General features: G+C 42.2%; 1 protein-coding gene across 28 annotated transcripts in view; it reads right to left on the reverse strand.

The window, feature by feature from the left end:
• Nucleotides 1-21,117, reverse strand: part of LOC108146594 (CUGBP Elav-like family member 4) — a 129,551-nt gene that overhangs the window by 54,266 nt on the left and 54,168 nt on the right. For 16 of the 28 annotated variants that reach the window (XM_041708331.1, XM_017272619.2, XM_017272629.2 and 13 more), the window contains one exon: nucleotides 8,601-8,735. The exons of 11 other annotated variants lie outside the window; for them this stretch is intronic. In XM_041708331.1, the coding sequence (XP_041564265.1) occupies nucleotides 8,601-8,735 (135 nt within the window). Of the gene's footprint in view, nucleotides 1-8,600; nucleotides 8,736-14,665; nucleotides 15,039-21,117 lie in introns of those variants that run through there. One more of the 28 variants, XM_017272634.2, reaches the window with a different exon arrangement.

The raw sequence follows: 21,117 nt of genomic DNA on the forward strand, positions 1-21,117 counted from the left end.
CCCCAGCCCCAATTTTCACCCATTGCCACCGCCCCGCAGGCCATATAAAACATGGTCCAGCCGAGGCCTAACTCCTTTCCCCATTTCTCCCCTTTTTCCCCTTTCTCCCATTTTTCCCATTTTCCCCAACTGCCACTTCCCATGCGATCTCTCTGCAGGCCGTTTTGTGAAAACAAGTATATCGAATTTTAATTACATTTGCTTCATCTGTGCGGTTGTATGTGCGATTTGCTTTTTGCGCCAAACAGCCGACACGGAAATGTGATTTTTGATTGAGTGCCGACCAAACAGTGGCAAAAAGCTATGGGGGAAAACAAGAGAAACGGCCAGGCAAAAACGCCTTGAGCATGCACTCAGAAAAAAATAGTCCAATACCAGGAATGATAGCTAGAAGTTTGTCATAAATATTTAATTTACTTATCAGATTTGAGAATTAAAATGGCTTTGGATGCCCAAGTTCATATGCCTTGAGGTATTTCATGAAATAAATTTCCATGACGTATTTCATGAAATAAGTTTTTTATTTTTCGTGAGCTTCTAAATTTCTAAAAGATTTTAAAGTGAGATTTCAAAGTGAGATTTCTCCATGAATATTTGTTAACTGGCAAAGCGGTTAACCGAGGAATCGGTGGAAGCTGCAGTCATTAAATTATGCAAAACATATATCACTGCAGTTAACTCTCATTATTATGCATTGTTGCCTGTCAATTGGTTGAAAGTGGAAACTTTTTGTGGTTAACAACGATACGGAGACTCGATAACCAGACTCATTTGCATTTTGACAGAGCTGATTCTGCGGTGAATAACATATAATGTGGTCAGTGAGCAGTTTTGGCTGCTTAGAAATATTCTTTGAACGGTTTGGATGGTATAAATATGCTGTAAGGATGAGGAAATCAGTGGCACTTACCTTAAACAGAGAAGAAGGAAGAGCTAAGAATTCAACTTAAGAAACTCTAAGGAGGCAAATTTAAAAATCTCTCTCGGCTCATTTGCTGAATTGTTGCCATGTTTTTTGGCTATTCCTTTCCCGAACCCCGCATCCTGTCGACACTTGACGCAGCTTAGCAACCCACAAACTAGAACAGGCTCAGCCTCAGCCTCAGTGTCAGTTTTATATTATTTTATTTTGTTCCAGCTCCGAGCCTTGAAAAAGGATACAAGCAGCCCCGCAGTTTGGTTGGGCCTTAGTCGCTTCCATTTTCATTAAATGGAGCCTTCGCGGCTCGACTCAAGCTGCCTTGCCATGTATCCTGTTACGGGGAAAGCAGGGAGCTGGAGGCTGCGAGCCTGAAAAGGATATTGTCTAACAACAAAAGCGGAATAAATTAATTTAGCTCATGTCTTGGCCCCGGCAATGAGCTAGAAAATGAGCTGCAGAATATGTATGTGGCATACGGTTGGGCGCCTCTGCGCACAACCTCCAGATAATAACAAAATATGTGCAACTGACAGGTGGCAGGAGCACCAGGAGCAGCAGGAGCCATTAGGCTATGCTCCTTGTCTGAAATTTAATAAGTTCTCAGATGAGTGGTGTCTTCGTTAGGGGGCTTATTAAAAATATTAAAGCCTCGGGCAGCTGCTAAATGGATTCCCTATGCGAACTCAATCGATAAGCAGGAGCTGCCCTTTATTGCATTAATTTTTCAATAATCCTCCACAACTAAAACAAATATCTTAAGTGGCATATTTCATGGCTGATAGGACTAATCTTTTATTGATGCCCGACCAAAAGATAGTAGGGAGGCGCGCTCAACTGAGTTAATTAAATTTGTTGCCAAGGCTATCGCTTCCTTTTGGGACTCCTCCAGCCTTTAATAAGCACTCCCACTCCCACTACCCACTTCGGGATACATCCTCATCAGGCCACCATAAGTATGCCTGGGCAACCCTTTTCACCGAGAGCGGAGGCCCCCCCCACCGTTCACTCGGCCCAAACTTTGTGCTTAATGCTTAGCCGAAACTTTTTTGACATTTTTATTGACAAGAATCCAGGAAGCCCGAGGAACCACCACCACCTCGCCATGTGGCTTGTACCACATTTTTTGCTCTCCTGGGCCGTGCGGCAAAGTTTTGTCTGAGCTCCGGCGGAGCGGTCTCCTGTGCCCGTGTGTTGCGGTCAAATCTAATTTCCGCAGCTTTTACTACTTTATTAAACTATTACAACTAAAGCCAGCCAGCCCGGTCGGTCCTGTTCGTCCTTTTGGTCCTGTTGGTCCTGCCAGGCTGCTGCTGGCAATAGCAATAGCGATGGCGACGGCGACGGCAATGGGTATTAAAAAAGTTATGTTCTTACGTATATGTGAGTGCGGGCGGGCCACGAAATGTGTTAATAAAGCACACTTGCCACCAACATGGCCACATAATGAAACGAAATTGCGGGAGGCGGCAATATAGCCACAGTTTGGGCGAGGGCATCGCATGGGGATCGCATATTGAAAACTAAATTCTAATATAAAAAACCTTACTAGAACACTGATAAAAAATGTTATAGTAAATCTAAATATCTGACTATTGAATTTACAATTAATTAAGAAGTATGCCAATAAGCCCATTGGACTTTCCATTTCTAAATGCTTTTTCTGAGGATTTCTACGCTATCTTGTTAAGCTTTATTTTTGCAGCACATTGATTTATTTAAGTTATACACTAAAGAAATAACAAATATAAACACAATGACAGTTATCTAAAAATTTAAAGTAAAGCATGGCAGGGATACGATCTATATGAATCTCCTTGCAACTAAGAATCTATGTTATCCGCTTAAGGTATGTAATGTCCTTGGGTCTAGACCCTCCATTCTGTGCCTTGTAAGCTGGCCAGCGAGTGGCATAAGTTGCTGGCACTTTGTGGCTCTGTTATGAGTCGTTGGCCCGGCTTGACGGCATCAAATTTCAGCCACTTCCTGCTCGACAGCCAGCTCCTTGGCCACGTTTAATTGCTCTGACCTTCCCGTTTAAGCTAGTGTGTGTTTGTGAATTAGCTGCAAAGCTTCGGGCGTGTTGCATGTTAATTAGCATTAAGGAGGGCAAGAGGCGTAACGCCTTTTCTAGTTGTATGTGATAAAAATTTATTGGACTCGGCTGGGGCCTCCGCCACTGCCTCCGCCACCGCCTCCGACCATTGCATATGAAACTTTGGCCGTGTTGCAATTAAATTTAAGCTGCATCAAGCTGCGGCCAAAACACATACAGACATACACGTTTTTGGGTGTGCAGAGGTTTAGGAACAGGAACAGGATCAGGATCAGGACTCACAAAAGACTTGTGGCCATGGCGACTACACAACGACGACGGCAAAGTTTGTTGGGTTTTCTGGTTTCGGTTTTTCGGTCTATAGACGCAAAAGTTCGCGTTTGTTTCTTTCTATCCTCAGCCCATGCCTTTTTGATATGTATTTTAATTCCTTAGCCTGTGTGCCATTTTGCAGTCGGGAGTCGTGGACTTGGACTTTTGGCTTGCCAGCGGCAATAGCAACAAGGATGACTGTGGCTTAAATGGCACTTATGAGCTTATGCCACAACTTACATTATTATTATTACTCCGATTTTTTCCCATGCTCGTACAAATGCTGCTTCTTGGCACGCAATAAATAGTTATAGACTGCGGCGGGCACTTGAAGAGAGGGCAGGGAGAGTTTTGTTTTAATTAAGGCGCATTAAGTGCAATGTTTTATGGGTCCTAAAGGCATATGCAGAGCTCTAAGAGCGCTAACTTTGTCCTAATAAGATTAAGGATGGGCATAGTTAACTTGTCCTATCAGTGCAGTATCAACCAAAGCAAAGCTTACTAGCAGCCGAACCCCCTTTCCGTACACACATTTTCGATTAAGTCAACAAAAGCCAAAATCTCATCACACTTTTAACCATTATTATAAAGAATCGAATCAAGCAAAACTCTCGCATGTCATAAGCGTTAAATTCAATTTGAGTTTTACAACGGTTCGGTTCTGGCTTTTGTTCGGGTTTGTTTGACAGTTTTTGCAGCGCACTCAATCAGCACTTGTTAGAACTTTTTAGTGTGCTGTAAAATAAACATGAGTATAGAGCTGAAATGAAATGAAATTTAATAAATGCAGTGCGCCAGTGGGTGGGTTGATAGTGGGTGGTGGCTGGTGGGTGGTGGATGGTGGATGCTGGGCTGTGGGTCGATAGAAACAGGAGTAGAGCAAAGCGACAGGCAGCATGACATGCACTTCATAAAACTTTGCTCATATAAATTGAAATTGAAATGAAATGATGATGCCAGAGAGCTGCCACGATGATATGTGGATGTGAATGCGAATGTGAATGCGAATGTGAATGTGGATGTGAGCAAGTGAGAGTTGACAACCGGCGGAAGCTTCGTCCTGGATCCGATTCCCCCTTTAAACCCCCCCGTCGCACAATGGCTGGCTGTAAAAATTTGTTGGCCAAACAACAAGTGGAACAGCCAAAGCAGCCAAAGCAGCAGCAACAGCCTGAAAAACAACTTAAACTGTCATTGCAAAGTTTGAGGCAAAGCCCGGTGAGCCAGAGTATGGGGTATTAAAACTTTTCTCTGAGCAATTATGTGAAGGCTACTTAACTTTCCTTTTTATTTTTTTTTTGTCGTTTTTTTGCAGGCAATAAATTTGGTCTTTAAGCTGAGACACGAGAAGGAGCACGCACCTGAGCTTGCAGCGACAAAATTTTGTTGCACACTCGATTTTGTTTCGTTTTTCTCGGTTTTTTTTTTCGGAGGGCGGTTCCACTCGCCCACTCGTAGAATTCGCTATAGCTATGTGCACAAATTCAATTAGCCAGCAGAGCGTGGGTTGATGAGAGATGGGGTATACAGTATGGTGTATGACAGAGCAGTTTGCCACTTGGCATGCCATGCAGTTTTGGGGAATGCTTTGAAATACACACGCATCGCATGCCTAGATACATTTCCGCCCGTTTTGTGTGGTTGTGACAGGCTGGCGATGCTGCTGCTGCTGCTGCTGCTGCTGCATACTTGCCTCAATTACGCCGAAAATGTCACATTAATTATTGGCATTTATGGGGTTTGCGCCGCTTTTGATATGATAGACGACAATGCAGGCCAACATTTGAAGTCTACTTTACGGCATGGTTGCGCCATTGTTGTGTCCTCGAGTGTGCACGTCTGTGTGTGTCAGCCGCACATAAATATCTCTGGCGAATTAATTGGAATTTGTTTTCGTGTGTCAGCTGCAAGACGACCGACTCGGAGGTCTCTTTGTTGGCTTTTGCGGCAATTAAAAGTTAATTTGACAAAGCGAGACATTTCGAATTAATTTCGAGTCTAAACGATGTTTTAATTCAATTTATGTTTTTGGCAGCCCAACTTGACAATTCCATCGATTGAGTGTAGTAGTAGGTCGATCGACTCAAGGCCTCAAGCGAGAATTAAATTATGCACTCAAATGTGGGTGAGTGGAGTATGTGTATTTTATTCTTTAAACTAATTGAGCGCCGGCTCTGGCCCCCTCCGATGGCAATTACCTAATGACAGCTCGGCAGTCGCAGTGATTAGGCCGAGAGCGCTTTAAGCCAACCAGCCAGCCAGCCAGCCTGTTAACGTAGCCCATTCAACGTCAACTTACGCCAACCGTCTGTCAGCAACAGGAGCCATTCTCCACACTCGTGCGGCTACTTATGCAAAACGCACTAGACGACACCCCTTGCTGCTCACATATCCGACATATCCCCACATATCCACGCACATTGGGCGCTTTGATTACCGGCGGACGGAAAGCGGGACAAAGGGATAGCGGGATAGCGGCAGAGAGAGAGAGAGAGACAGAAAGGCAGCGGGACGGCGAGACCCGGAGACACACAATTGTGTTGATTGCACAGATGACAAGACCCAGGACGAGATGACAACTTTGCTGCCTGCCAGCCTGCCAGCCTTCCTTGATGACAATGAAGTGCATGCATGAATATTCTAATCAAATGAGCCGCCAGCCTGTCCTGGTTGCTGGCTCCTGGCTTCTGGCTCCTGGCTCCTTCGCCTCCGCCACATGGTTACACCCGGAGAAGATATTTTGCTAAAATACTGAACCCCTGAAATAACGTATTGAATACTCTTAAAAACTGATTTTGTAGGGTTCATTATACATCACACAAAAGAATAATCATTGATGTAAAAAAAAAGTCCCTAAATGGACTCGAACTTTCTCCATCTAAAGTATTGGATATTTTGCTGTGATTCTTAGCATGTATTTTTTTGCGTGTAGTTTTCTCTCAGTGCTGTGCCACATGCTTTGTGTTTGGTGCTAGGCAAAAGTTTCAAAGTCAGCCCAAGTCCCCGGCCAGAAAAACCTTTCCTTTACCTCGTTTCAGTTCATTCACTCACTGAAATCGAATTTGCATAATTTAACATGATGGTTGCGCTTATTCCTGTGGCCTGTCAGGCACACAGACATCGGGCGATGAGGGGCTGGAGTTATTATTGTTCGCCCACGGATTCGGCGTCACCGCATTTCGCTGCCACATGCATCATCATTTGCATACATTTTGCAGTTCGCCCAGTCAGTCAATGCTCATTCCTCATTCCTCATTACCCCGCTCGCCGCTCAGTCGATTTTCTTTGAATATAATTCGCAGCGGAAAAGTGGAATAGAAGGAGGAAAAAAAGGCATTGACGTTGATGGATTTTGGCACTTACACAGGCTAGCGCCTGTCACTTTCCTAACACCAACTGCGACTCCGAAAAAGGAGCGCCAGACTCGCGCAGCTCCAGTTGAGCTGACTTTGAAGCGCATTTTAATGAAGAATGATATGTTGGCATCGCAGCCGCAAGAGCCGCAATCATCCACCCCCCACCCCTTCTACTGGAAATTTTCCAACCCCCAAGCCCCACATTTAACCACATTGACTGACAGTTTTCGCGGCTTTGCACGCAGCCACTGTCGAAGTTTGAAGGGCGACGACATCAACAACAAGTTTTCCCGTTCAACCGGGAAGTGAAAAGCACAAGACGAGGAAGAAAAATGAAAATTTGTATCAAATTATGTCGCTGCTTTGTCTTCGATTCGTATGACATTCCTGTGCGGCGGAATGGCAAAATATATATGCGTGAGATATTTCAGCTATTCAAATTTGTGGAAATTTCAGGCATCGATTTGATTTGAAATTGATGGCTGTCGCAGGCGGAGGCCTAAAATCTCAGGACCTCCACTCCACCCACCTCCATTTTAATGCCTAAGTGCAGCTCCAACCCCTAAACAAATAAACGAGTGGGGCGAAAAAAAAACAAAAAGAGTACACAAAAATAACAAACAAAAATAAATACCCCTGAACGTTGGTTTTCTATGCAAAGTGTCACATGGCCAATGTGCCACGCCCCCTTCCGACCGCCGAACGCTGCCTTTTCATGCATATCAAAATGGCAACAATAAACGCCAACAAAAGAACAACAATAACAAACATTAACATGGAAATACATACGCACACGACGAGGACGACAAAAGGCGGCAGTCAAAAATGTTGCAAATGTAAGCAAAATAAAAATATATAACAAAGACACAATTACACTCCCAGACCGAGTGTTTGCCAGTGTATTTGTGTATCTAAGTGGGTGTGTGCGTATCTGAGTGTGTGTGTGTATTTGTAAAACCAAAACTTTTGACATAATAAAATGGAATGTTATTGTTAAAAAAGTTACTTGCATATTAAAACAAACGAAACTTCCCACTGCCTCTATCTCTCGTCTTTTTTTTTTTTATTTTTATACACCATTTGTTTGCCCTCTGCGCGTGTGTTTGTGTGTGTTTGTGTGTGCGTATTTTTACTTGCAAATGCCGCATACAAATGCAAATGGCCGGCGTGTGAAACGAGCAGCACTGCCAAAAGCAAACAACTTTAATTGAACTGTTTACCCGATTTTTATTTTATGCCACCTCAAAGCCCCCCAAAACTCTCGCCGAACTCTGTGTAATTGTTATGGTTATGGTTTGTGATGATTATTTGGCTCGTTGCACAGCTGCCCACATTTGAATGGGACATTATCAGTTGGCCATATTTATCAGAACTTGTACTCTGCGAATAATTCCCAGCACGAACTACACGACAACGATTGTTCATGATTTTATTCGTAAATTTTCTCAATAAAGCTAATGCCAAAATAAATAGGAATTATACTAGAAAACTGCGTATACTTAATTTACCCATTTATCATGTATTTATTGTATTGTATTTATTGCAGCCTAAAATTGCACAAGCTATAAGACATGGATTAAAACGATTTTAAATCTAAAACACAATCAACACAATCTTTGCTAATGAATCACCAACAGTAAAATAGCAGAGCACGTTACGTATACTTAGTATACCCACATTAAGATTTCATACTATCAACTCCAGCTAAAGATTGCATAAGCTATGAGACATCGATTTAGACGATTTTCAAACTAAAATACTCTTAGCATGACTACGCACAACCAAAACGATCAACAGAATCTTAAGTTTAATCAAATAACTGGAAAATACAACAGATAACGAGCCGAACACGTCACGTATACTTAATATGAACAGTATCTTAGGTGGGGGAAACTGAGCTGGATATAGCTGTAGATAGGTATATATAGGATATAGGTTAAATAATCGAAACACTCACCTTTACTAGCTCCGTCCGGGCCACGCAGTATGGTGCACTCCTCTATAGTGCCGAACGGATGGAAGATTTGTCTAACATCGTCTTCGGTCTGTTGTTTGCTGAGCATGCCAACGAACAGCTTGCGATCTAAATGCTCTGTTTGGGTTTCGGGTTTGTTCATGTTTCATGTCATGTCATGTGGTTCGATCGATCCGATTGATTTTGATTGATTTACGATTGATTTACGATTTACGTTTTACGATTTTGATTTTTGTTTTCGTTTTTTGTTGCACCAAAAGAGACGGCAAAATGGACAAGTGGCAATGTGTGTTTTTGTTGTGAGTGGCAAAGTGTTCGATCGTGTTTTGTGAAAATGATAAGTTATCAATCAAGAAGCCATAGCCAGAGAAAATTCGCATTAAATTAAAGTGAAATCCGAAAAATGAATACGCAAAAAATATATATATTCTCGATCATAATATGTGAGTGTGTCGTATAAAGAGAGATGTAAATGCAACAGGGTTACACATTACGCAACATTTTTTTTTTTGTAACGAGTAACGAACGCAGCAGGCACATTTACGTAATTGTTTTTTTTTTTGTTTGGTAATTTTTGTTCAAATTTTAACAGGCGCAAAATACCCAAAGAAAAGTAAAAGCAACAACATTTATTTAAGGAGAAATTCGTTGGTGTTTGGGTGGATAGTTTGAGCACCAATAGAGCAAATACAATTACAACATTTATTAATGTGGTTAGGTTTTTTTTGGGGTTGGGAAGAGGGAGTACAAATTTTGATTTTATAAGCGGAACAAATTTTTTGTTGAAATTGTTGCATCAAGAAGGTAGAAATTTCGATATGGAAAAAAACCGAACCAAATCAAAACAACACGAATTAAATCACAAAAAAGGTGAAATTAGTTTTTGAAAATAATAAGAGAATAATTGTCAGTTTTCCAATTTTGCCAATTTTGATGTATTCATTTTTTTTTTCGTTTCAATCATATATATTTGATATAGAGCACGAACAAGTGTTACATAAAAAGGAAAGAAAAGAAGATAAAAATGGGTGATATTTAGTTAAAATTGTCGTACAATTTGTTTTTTGTTTAACTTACAACTTACAGAAATGGAATTTAGCTATTCAAATACGTAATTTATAGGTATGTATATTTATATTTGTATATATAGAACAGACAGCCACGCACACACAAGCAAACCATCTCATCTCGCACACACACACTTACAAGCTGGCCACGCACAGAGCTACTGAGTTAAGGATAGACATCGAAAGGTAATTGAACACGCTAGCCACTACTTGAAAAAAGAGTTGGTAAAATTACGGGCGAGCATGAGGAAATGTATGGCTTAAAACTACTTAGAGTCTATTTTTTAAGGCTAGGTGGGGTGAGAGCGATAGATGACTGGTGGTGGTGGCGGTGGTGGTGATCAGCAAGAGATTCGCTAGAATCTAATCAATATCTACTGGTAAATGGATAAGGCAGCTGTCTTCGTTATCTCTCTCTCTCTCTCTCTCTCTCTCTCTTATTTCCCATTTTTCGCTTTCAAAAAGGATATAAGCTGCTGCCCCAAACCCCAGACGCTCGTATCATATCGAAAATTGAGCGTCACATAATTGGCAAAACACTTGCCACAGACAGCCAGTCCAACCAGTCCCAGCCAGCTGCTGTCGCGTTAAAGTGGCAAAAGCAATCGAAGTAGAAAATAACTAATACGACACGTTGGACCCATGCACATGGCCTGCAGGCAATTGTCTTGTGTCCGGGTTAAGCCTAATGGCATTTGGGTTCCATACCGTCCTATCGTCCGGACCCCGGCTCTCCTTTTTTTCCCCCACCTCCCTCCGTTTTGCCAAGCACGTGCAATAAGCCAAACAACGCCCCTGGCATGCTAAGCAACAACAAGAAGAAGGGTTGGCTTAATAAAAATGTAAAGCACGTTGAATTGGACGGGATGGGGTTTCAAGCCAGGACAAGGTAAAAATAGTGCAGCATACTTTGCGGCGCCTGCTGTTGTACATATGAAATGGCATAGTTCAACTGGCTGTTAACAGTTGCGGCCGAAAAAAAAAAGCATACAGGGTGGGATAAGAAAACAGGGGACGGGGGAGAATGGAAGGTCAGGACAAAAGGATTTGCACAATGTTTAGCCTGGCGTTGCAGCAATTTTCTACAATTACCTGGGGCGCAACGACACAGACCGGCAGGGATAAAATGCACACAGGGCTTTCAGTGATTCCCTTTTGGTTCTTCTCCTCTTCTCCCATTTTCCTCTTACTTTCCTCGTTTTTCTCGGTTATTTTTTTTTGTTTTAACTTTTTTTTCGGTCTCTCGGCTAAAGGAAAGAGCAGTGAAAATAATATTAAAGGCCATTAGGCTCATATAGACAAGTTAAGTGGCTCCTGCTAAGGGGTTTTTCGTCCTTGTGATTCTAGCAAAGGCTAGCCATGTGTGTGGCGGTTTTTAGATTTTATTTTTATGCCTGCTCACCATCCTGACTGTGCTGTGCTGTGCTGTGCGGCCACGGCAAAAGAAGTCATTAACGTGTCGTTGTCTTTGATGCCGCCAAAGGATGCCAAAGAGAAATGGGGGGCGGCGGCGGCAAAAAGAAAGCCAAATTAAATTAGCTAACCACATGGCAACTTTTGTACATGTGCTGCACTGGTGAGACGGCAAGGACAGGCCACTAATTGTTGCACGTTATGTTTTTGCTTATCTTCCCATCCCGGATTCAGGATTCAGGATCCTACAGCCAGCATCCAGCATACAGCTGCATCTTCAATGCCTTTTCCTCCCTCTCCAGGGACAAGTAATTGTATTTTAAGTCCTGGCCAAAGGTGAAAAAGCCAGTCGCGTCTATGAATAATACAAAAAATGTGGAGACAGCGGCGCCAGAGGACAAAACACAAAAAAAATAAGGGAAACTAAACACAAAGTGGCTGACAAAGCGAAAGTCAAAGCTCAAAGCTCATGTGTCCCCGAACTCCCGCCTCCATAGCTGTTTTTTACTGTACTGGCTGGCTTCCTTTGACTGGCTGGGTGGGCACTGTTGCCAATTGACATGTAAATTGACGTTTAATGGCTGCTAATGAGCGTCTGAGGATTAGTTCTTCCTGCGAATGAAGGATGGGGCTCTTTGAATACATCAGAGCGGAGGCGAAACTGCATCAGGTGTGCGCATTAAGTTTAAATTTCTCCGCTCAACTGCCGTCTTTGCTGGGGGGGATTTGGCTCAATCTTCTTCATTGCAGCTAATAAATCATTAAACAAACAAATAAATACTCCATTAATTTTCACAGCTTAGCCAGCATTCTGAGTACCAACTCAGCTGCAAATGAATATCCTACCGTAATGCGACCAATTCATATCTGAAAATGTTTTAATCTGATTACGGCAGATAGCTCAAAATGCTATGTAAATATGTTTAAGTTATTAATTATTTTGTGGGGATTTTCGGGCTCTCCGTTATAATTACAAAACTTTGTGAAAGACAGCACTCGTCTTGTCTTGAAATAATATTTGCTTGGCAAAAATTGATTGAAAACAAAATCTACCCGCTCAACCCCCAAAATCACTGTCATCCTGTATTTATGTTCGAATGTTTGTATCTCGTCGGACCACGTTTATTTTGCTATAAATTATTGAAATTGTAATTACTTAGGCAGGAAATGGGTAGATGGGCACCAGATCGTATACTTAATACTGCCCAACAGTTAATGTTGATATGCCCGATTTTCTTAGCAGCTTGTAATGAAAATTTAATTAGAAACATATACGTTCATTGATTAAGGCAGGCAGCACTTTGGCCCTAAGCCTTAAGTAGTTTTTCATTTGCATTTTTCTACATTTTATTAGAGCACTCCACTCTAGTTGCCGTTTGATTGATGATGTGGCTGCCCGGGGAGTGGGCAAATGAGTGACTGGTAAAAGGAAACTAATTAATATGTAATTAGTGACACTCATTTGACATGTAACGAGGATAATGTAAAAATATTCCGGACATTCCTGGGAACCCAGAAAAGAAGGGGTGGAGTCTTGAGGCCTGGGGCTGGGGAATTCATTCGCCTGCGAAGCTTTGATTAAAATGTAAATGACTCCAATTCGTACGCCATATGTTGGGCCCAATCACTGGGATCAGATGTTGCAAATGCCTGGCTGGCCCATCAATATTGCCGGCAATTGTTTCGCCTCATCTGGGCCAAGTGTGCCTGCAGGCAACGTCGACATCCCGTTTTTATGGCACTCAGACGGCAGACAGACTGGCGGTCTGAAAGTCTGAAAGACTGAAAGTCAGCCCCCGCACAGCCAAACGGAGGTGTCAGTATTTATACAGCAAATAAGCTAAACGCTGCCTTTATGAGTCCCTCAGCGGTGGCAAACAGTTGGTGACGTCGCCCCGACAATTGTGTGGCAATTGTCAAAAGTCTGGCCCCGGTCTTGACGTTTAAATATGACTAGAGATAACTCAGCACAGGCTGAGCTTCCATGTCCCACCACCAGCTTCCCCCCAACAAAACTGTGCTCTTTTCGCCTTTTGTTGCCATTGTTGCGCGAATCCTTTGGGCCTGCTTCCGGCGACTTTGAGCTTGGAGTTTATTTGTCAGTCGTGTCAGTTTGAAATTCTTCAGTAATAAGCGTAAAACTCGACTATAGGCTGGGGACAAACTCACGAAATGCGAGCCTGGCCCAGCGCTAAGCCGAAGTTAGAAGTAAATTAGTTATTAGCCTTGTAAGTAGTTCAAAAGTTAAGTCGCTGCGAGTTCGGAGAATTGGAAATGGCTGGGAGCCGCTAAGATGCGCCTAATTGTTAATTAGTGTCAGCGTGGAAATTGTGTGCGGCTGCAGTGCCAGACATTTTCATAGTCAAATTTTTAGGCACAAAAGTTTTTGTTTGGCCAGGGCCAAAAGTCAAAGGCAGACCGAGCGGAAATGGGAAGAAGCCATGGCAGAAACTTTGCCTTCGCTGCTGTGGTATTGAAGTGTTAATTAATATTGAAAGGGATAAACTTTTCTCAGACTTTTGTGAGTACTGTGGGGCTGAAGATTGCCATTTAGGCTTCCATGAGCAAAAGGAAAATAAAATAATCTTTACTTTAAAATTAAAAGCAGCCCTGCTTTTGGATATTAAGGGTAATTCAATAACCTTTTTGGACTATTAACAACTCCAGTATAAGTCGGATTGAAGCATTTCTTCAGCCAGAAAACATTTGCATTTCGTTTTGCAGCCGGTGATAAATTTGAGCTTCTTCACCTACAGCAGCATCCAGAAAACGCGGCACTTGGAAAGGCAATCTTGACAAGCCATTAACATTTCATGTGCACCTTGTCTCCGCTTTTTTCCGCTGGCTTGACTATCACACTAAAAGTCAATATAAAGTAAAAATTTTTTATGACCCCGGGATTATCATTTTGCGCTGGTACTGCTGCGACTGCAGCTTGACATGAAATTGGCTGCACACTGTGGGTAACCAGAAATTGGCTATAAAAGGCGAGCGACGACCAAAAGGTGCCCTCCCTTGACGGCGTCGTTGCTCCTTTTATATAAATAAATGTGTAAAAAATATAGAAATTTTTATTTTAAGTAGTGACGCGTCGGGGATAATGTTAATGGCACATAGCATTTTCATTTCGAACGCATAAAAGTGTCCTCAGTTTCACGTGGAAATGCTTAAAGAAAGAGCAGCGAAAAGCGAAAAAAAGCCATGGCAACGGAAAAAGGAAAATGCCACCCGGAGAATGTCCCCTTTTGTGGCTGTCGTTTATGTGTGTACAGATTTGTTTTTTATTTCATATATATATACGCAAGATATGTGTGTATAATAAGGGGCAACTCACGATAAAGCGGAATTTAAAGTTTATGAGCACTAGACAGAGTTTGTCCTGCATACGCTTGTATAATTATATTGTCTGTCTCCGTTTTATAACTCTTGGCAAATATGCCAAGAGCCAAGCGCCCGTCGGAGATTTACTCAAACGGCCAACAGACATGGCCATAAATTTAACTGAACTCGTACATGTCTTACTCAAATTAAAACTAATAAAAATATATCTTAGTATTTAATGCTTACTTTTTGCTTATGTAGCTAGACTTAGTCTGCTTTGGTTGTTTTTGCTCTAGTAACTTTATGTACCGTGCGTTTTTAATCAAAGCTCGCGTTTTGATTGTTACTTTAAATTTCCTACTTTTTATGGCTATTCCTGTAGTCACGTTAGAGTAAAGAAGTTCAGCACTGGGTTTCGGTTTGAACTGAAGGGCTTAAGGCTCTGTCTACTTGAGGCACGGCTTATTACGAGTATTTATCACGGCCTATGGGAAACAAACTTTGAAGCCTTTAAAGCACAGATCTTTAGGTCTACTTGTCATGGACGTTTGCAGTGGGCTCTCCTCTTGCATTTATGCAATCGTCGAGTTATTTGGTTATTGGGGTCGGATGGACTTTCCAAGCTTCCATTGTGAGCATCGTCTTTAGTTGAACGCCGTCGATTCGATGCTTCTCAGGCCGATAGCTAAATTGGTGTACAGATTTTTGGGTTTTCGTATATTGGTGTTTTTCAAAGTTTTTTTTTGCAAAAAAAGAGAAGAGCAGAAAAAAGAAAGAGAAAAGTAAGAATAAATAAAGTTTTATAATCTCTGTTGTTGTTTGGGTTTTCTGATTGAGCGTGGGGTTTTTTGTAGTAAAATATTTACTTTGGAAATGTTGTTGCATATTGTTAATTAATTGGTTTATTTGTTGTAGTACATATTTAAATTTGTTTTTTCTTTTATACTACGAAAAAGAGCAACACGAAAACAATGCACAACAAATGTTTACGTGGACACAACAATACAAAATTTGCTATTTAAATTTTTGTGGCAAGTCGCTTGAAGAGGTACATAAATATGAGTAGATATATCACAACATTTAGCATAATTGTTTTAAGTCTTTCCTGAATTGTGTCCATTATTTTCAGTGGTAAACTGTACGCACAACATCGAAAAACAACAACACAGAGGTATAAAATTTTATTGGGGTAATATAAACAGAAAATTTAATTATTATAAATATGCGGGTTGGGAAATTTTTGTGTTAGAATGGTAACAAAAAATCAGCTAAAACTTTATTAAAATAACAGTAAAAACGGGTACATATTGTCTGATATTTAAGAGCATCAAAGTTTGATTATTCTCAATATGGTTTTTACTGGTTGTTGGAAATATTATTTGTTTATAGATACGTAATAGAGAATTAAGGAAATATTTTAAAATACATGACAACAACACACGGCATATGCGTATATACGGAAATAATGGTGATAACATATCGGTATATATTGAGATTATAAGTAACTATTCTAGATGTTAGCAAAACATAAGTCTATTTAATGTATTTAAGTCTATGTTATAGGTCAGATCTGAAAAACAAAGCCCTTTATCAACTTTTTCTCCCACCTTTGGCAGCCGTAATTGAAAATATATTCCCTTACTTAATTCTTGGAAAACAACGCTCTCCAGGTAGCAAATCAGTGCAAAACTTCAGGCGTGGAATGCTCTTCAACACCTTGACAGCAGCTGATGCCACAAATCAACAAATAAAATCAACAAACAACAAACAAAATGAGAGAAAGCGGCAGAAAGGACACTGCAACAACAACCAAGTCAAGTCCGTCAATCAAATTGCTTTGGGAAGTTTTAAGAGAAAATGCTTCAATAAACATGTCTTACATAAAACATTTTAATTAAATTATATTTTCTCCCCCCAATCGTTCGTTCGCCATGTGTGTGTGTGTGTGTGTTTGTGTGAGCTAGTGCGTTTTGCAATATTTATCAATTTTCCAAGAGTCATCACAATAACCATACGTCTTCATCTAGCCTCAAACACAAACACAAACACTAGCACACTTGCACTCACACAGGCAAACAAAAGTGTTTTAGCGCTCTTCATGCACATCACTCATTTACACGAAAGGGTAGGGCTGAAAGAGAAGGCAATAGGGTGGAGAAAGGGGGAGAGAATGATAGAGGGGGGGCGTGCTCTACTTTAATTTAATTTTTGTGGTTGCTTTTCCTTGTTACTATAGTTGTTTTTGTTGTTGTTGTTGTTGCTGTTTGTTTGTTTGTTCGTTGCGCGCAATTAATTGAACTTGCAGCAGACTCAGACTATTGACAGCTGGGCGGTGGTATGGAGTGGAGTGGAATGAGGGGCGTGGCAAGGATGCGGAAACGGGCTGAAAGGACCTCCGTCCGTACGAAGCAGAAGCAGTAGCAGAGTTTCTGCTGCGGTTGAGTCGATGAACACTTAAGCCGCACTCAATGCACCCCGCTCGTTACCCGTTACGCCTTTCGGAATTTAACTAAGACAAACACCACAACGAAAACAACAGAAACGGACTGAGCCACATACACATGGAAACGTTAGGGTGGACCTTAGGTTGAGGCTTTTTACATGAAAAGATTTCAATATCTTCGGTTTTAATCTTTAAGAAATGTTTATGGAATGCAACACCGATCCGCATTGTTGAAAATTGTATTAAACAACTTTTTAAGTAAAAGGAAATTAATTTGTTCATTCAAAATTGTTACTGATTTTTTAAAAAAGCTATTATTTTAATAAATCCAAATTTTAAGTGCATGAACTCTCTGATTATTTAAGGAAATTATTAAGGAGTTATAAATTGGTCAAATAAATTGTTTAAGCTCGTTGAATTTATTAGAAAGTGTTTGGATAAGTATTAAGAAAACTAAGTGGGAATTGCATTTCGTCTTTCAATATATTGCTGGCATTTACAATTATTTATTACACATGAAAATTATTTCAGGTTTCTAGTTCATCTTGAAAAAGGTCCACCCTAAGCTACACAATCATTCGGACAAATACACTAACACAAGTTTCGCAGTTTGTTGCCTTTTCCGTTTTGGTATATGAAATGCTTTCGGGACTTATGTTGGCTTAGCAGCAAACTTGTCTAAGCTTTCGGCCAAGACAGATAGTTGGGGTTGTGGAAAGCCTTCGGGGGCGAGCTCTGGCGAAGCGCTTGCAATTACAATTACGCATAGACGGGGACGGACGAACACAGCGGCGGATGATGGAGGGCCTGGCCAAGAGGAACGACCAACGGTAATTGTAATGGCCGACAAAGTTGGCAAAACGTTTGGCAATTTAACGCACATTTAACCTGCTGCAGCAAGCACTCCTTTAAAGCAAACGAGTGGTCTTTGCAGCCTGATCTCCGTTGACTTCCACTACTTAGCGACCAGTAAGCAACTTCGCATCCTGGTCAAGGCTCTCGCCTGCCAGCCTCTAAAACATATTGCACAATTACTTGGCACGACCACACACACACACACACACACACATACGATGGGTAAAAAATAAAATAGCTAACGAAATTTATGTTATTGTTTGTCTGACTGCCTGCCAGCTAGGACTAGCAGGACTCGCAGGACTATTCCATACCTTGGCCCGTGGAACGCTCTCCCATATTATTTGCACATATTTCTGTTCTGTGTGTGTGTGCCCTGTTTGTTGCAACATTTTATTTATCGCACTGGCCATAAAATGCACGCTGGGGGCATTTGTAACAATTTCGCAGCCGCACACAATGGAGGATCCAACCCTGCCTTTATATAGCCTCACCCAAACCCCTCCACTTCTCGCCTCTTAGTCAAGTTAAAATATTACAACATCATGCTTAAAAGTCACGTTTAAACGCTGACGACGACGGCGCTGAAAGATTATTGCATTTTTGGACTCGCCTGCAAAGAGCACCTGCTCCACCTGCGCACAGCCAGCCGCACAATCACAAACAGACGTAGTTCATTTCAGTCAGACGTCGTCCTTGTCGTCTGCGCCTGCCTGTCTGTGAGCCCGGCGAAATAAGTAATAGTGTTGCAACGTGCCTGCCGCATTTTATTTCCTCTCCAGCCAGATACCAGGATTCAGGTGGGTTTCGGCTTGGGGTTTGGGGGTTGGGTTAAGGTGATCCAGGGGGGCGAGGGGGGTTGTTGGGATGGCGAATGTCTGCTCGCTGGCAAGCCATTGATTGTATAATTCTTGTGTTGCGAGTGAAAATTGTATATGCTTGATGTCTGATTGAATTGAATTGATGTGAGAAAGTGAATGCCCCCCCCTCCGTTTGGCTTTTGCGGTTACGAAACCAATTTATTTGCTTTTTCGATACGACTCTGTGTGTGTGTGTGTTATTTATTTTAAATAGCACTGGCAACTTTGGCCCGCTTATGCAGGTGTATCTTTCCTTTTCCGACTTCTTCAATGTGTGCCCCGAAATCCTTGAAAGCCAAAAATGATTTCATAAGATGAAAAGCGCTTTTTCCCACAATATTTTCCATCTGTGTGTGTGTGTGCGGTTGGGAAGGAAGAGCCACAACAATTTTTGGCAACTTTGTGGGTTGGCAGATTGAAACGTAAGTTGGCGCAGGAAGATGCTGGATTGTGGTACAGGCGAATGCAATCAATGGTAATGACAATTAAAGCAAATTGCTGTCAGCAAAAGAAGAAAGTAAAAAGAAGTAACATATTGATACAGCTGATGTACTCGAGATCTCAGAGGTTTACTGAGCTGAGACGTGATCTGTGTCTAAGGCGGTTTCAATTACACTTAAAGGTTGGGGTAAGACCTTGCCATCTCACCCGCCCCCCGAGGACCTCGGGGATGTAAAGTCAGGAAAGCAAAAGTCACTTTTTCAATTTTCAAAATTAAAAAAAAAATTCAACGCACACACGAGTAAATCACTAAGTTACTGTGTCGCATTGATAAACCCTTATCAAGCTGGCTTTTTTTGGGCACACTCACACACTCTTTCCTACCAAAAAAAACCCCCTCGGTACGTTGACACTCTGTCAGAGGGCAAAAAAAAAAAAAAAAAAAAAAGTCACTAAACGAAACGCGGAAGTCTGACAAGGGTGAATGAATAAAAACCTGCCTTGACTTGCCTTGCCTTGGCTTCCCTGCCTTTCTTGCCTACTTTTCGGCGTGAATTTAAAAGTCAGGGGATGTTATGTAGCACGCATATTAAAATCTATAAAATATGCTTGTGACTGCTTTACGACTTGAAAGCCAGCAGCAGCAGCAGCAGCGGGAGCAAGAGAAAAAAGTTCAATATTTGTAAATCTTGTGCTGCTTGCCACCCAGGCTCTCGTTCTTTATGGGTTAATGGTGCGAAAACGTGACTTAATGTGCGTGTGGAGAATTTTTCTCGCTTCCCAGCCCGCAGAGTTATGAGTCAGGAGGGGGTCGCATCTGCTGCTCAAAGGTCAAAGCAATTTGAGGCTACCATGGACTGGTGGCTCTTAATAGAAATGTCAGCCAGTCAGCGGCTTTAAAACGGTGGGGGAACGAGAGTTTCCGATTTAAAGAGATCTTCATTAACCCAGCCCAGCCTCATTTAATTATATATTTTTGCCCAAAAACTATCTGCCAGTGGAAGTGAGTTTAGCGTAAATGACAAATCCTTATGCTAAATATGCTTAATTGCAGCACACACAGACACACACACACACACAGCTTACAACGTGCTGTACATATGCTTAATGAAGCTTATAACTCTTGCCACCCAACCATACAACCCAACCATACACTCACATACACACACTTGCAGCGTGCAACACGTACATGTCCTGACAATCCAGGCAACAGGCAGCATATGCCATCAACTGGAGGCCCGCCAGGCGAAATAATTATAAAGCGCTCGCAGCAGCGGAAGCTGCAACGGAAATGTTACCGTTATACCTGGCAAAAGCACGTGCAGGTGGGCAGGGGATACGGCCAAGGGGGCGTGGCAAGTGGAAAGTGGCATGAAGCATGAGGCACGAGGCATCCTGGTTGCGGGTGCAAATTCTAGCACTGCCAGCCGTTTAGTTTAGCATAATGACAGGCACTGGAGCATGGCATGGTATGGCATGGCCCCCGAAATGGAGACAGAGCTGCTGGGTGGCTTAGGGTGGTTTCTAGGGTGGCTCTTGTTCCGGGTGGTGCAGTGGCCTGGGGCAGCCACTAAACCAAGCCACATTAGCTCGGCAGCAAATGTGGCAAGGCGTGTTAATAACTCACTGTGCTCTGAGTGCACTCCTGAGAGCTCCGACCTCCCGCCTCCCGCCCACCGCTCTGCATTTAAGTTTTCGGATTTAATAATAAAGTTAAAGGGGAGCCGGTGCATGGGACGCACAGGTGGGTTTGAGTTTGTCGTCGTCGTCTTCGTGGTCTTGACGTGTAATGGGGCCTGCCAGGATCTGGCCTGCATGTTTTCCATGCATAATGCATAATTTCGTTTCATCATCTCGGGCCTTCGGGCTGCCAGTGGCATTCCAACGTCTCATCTCGTCTCGACTCGTCTCGGGCCTAATTTGCTGCATAATGAAGCGTGTAGTGGTAGCAGCAAACTCCCTGTCCTCCTGTCCTCCTGTCCTCCTGTCCGGTCCTGTTTTGTTACTCCTCCGGTTGCGATGCAATTTCGTGTGGAAATATTCTCGGCTGCTTGTCAGGGATTTGCCGTATTTATGCTAGATAATTGGATAACATCCAT

Source organism: Drosophila elegans, unplaced genomic scaffold, assembly GCF_018152505.1.
Source record: "Drosophila elegans isolate 14027-0461.03 unplaced genomic scaffold, ASM1815250v1 contig_208, whole genome shotgun sequence".
In the NCBI taxonomy this organism is placed as follows: Eukaryota; Metazoa; Arthropoda; class Insecta; order Diptera; family Drosophilidae; genus Drosophila; species Drosophila elegans.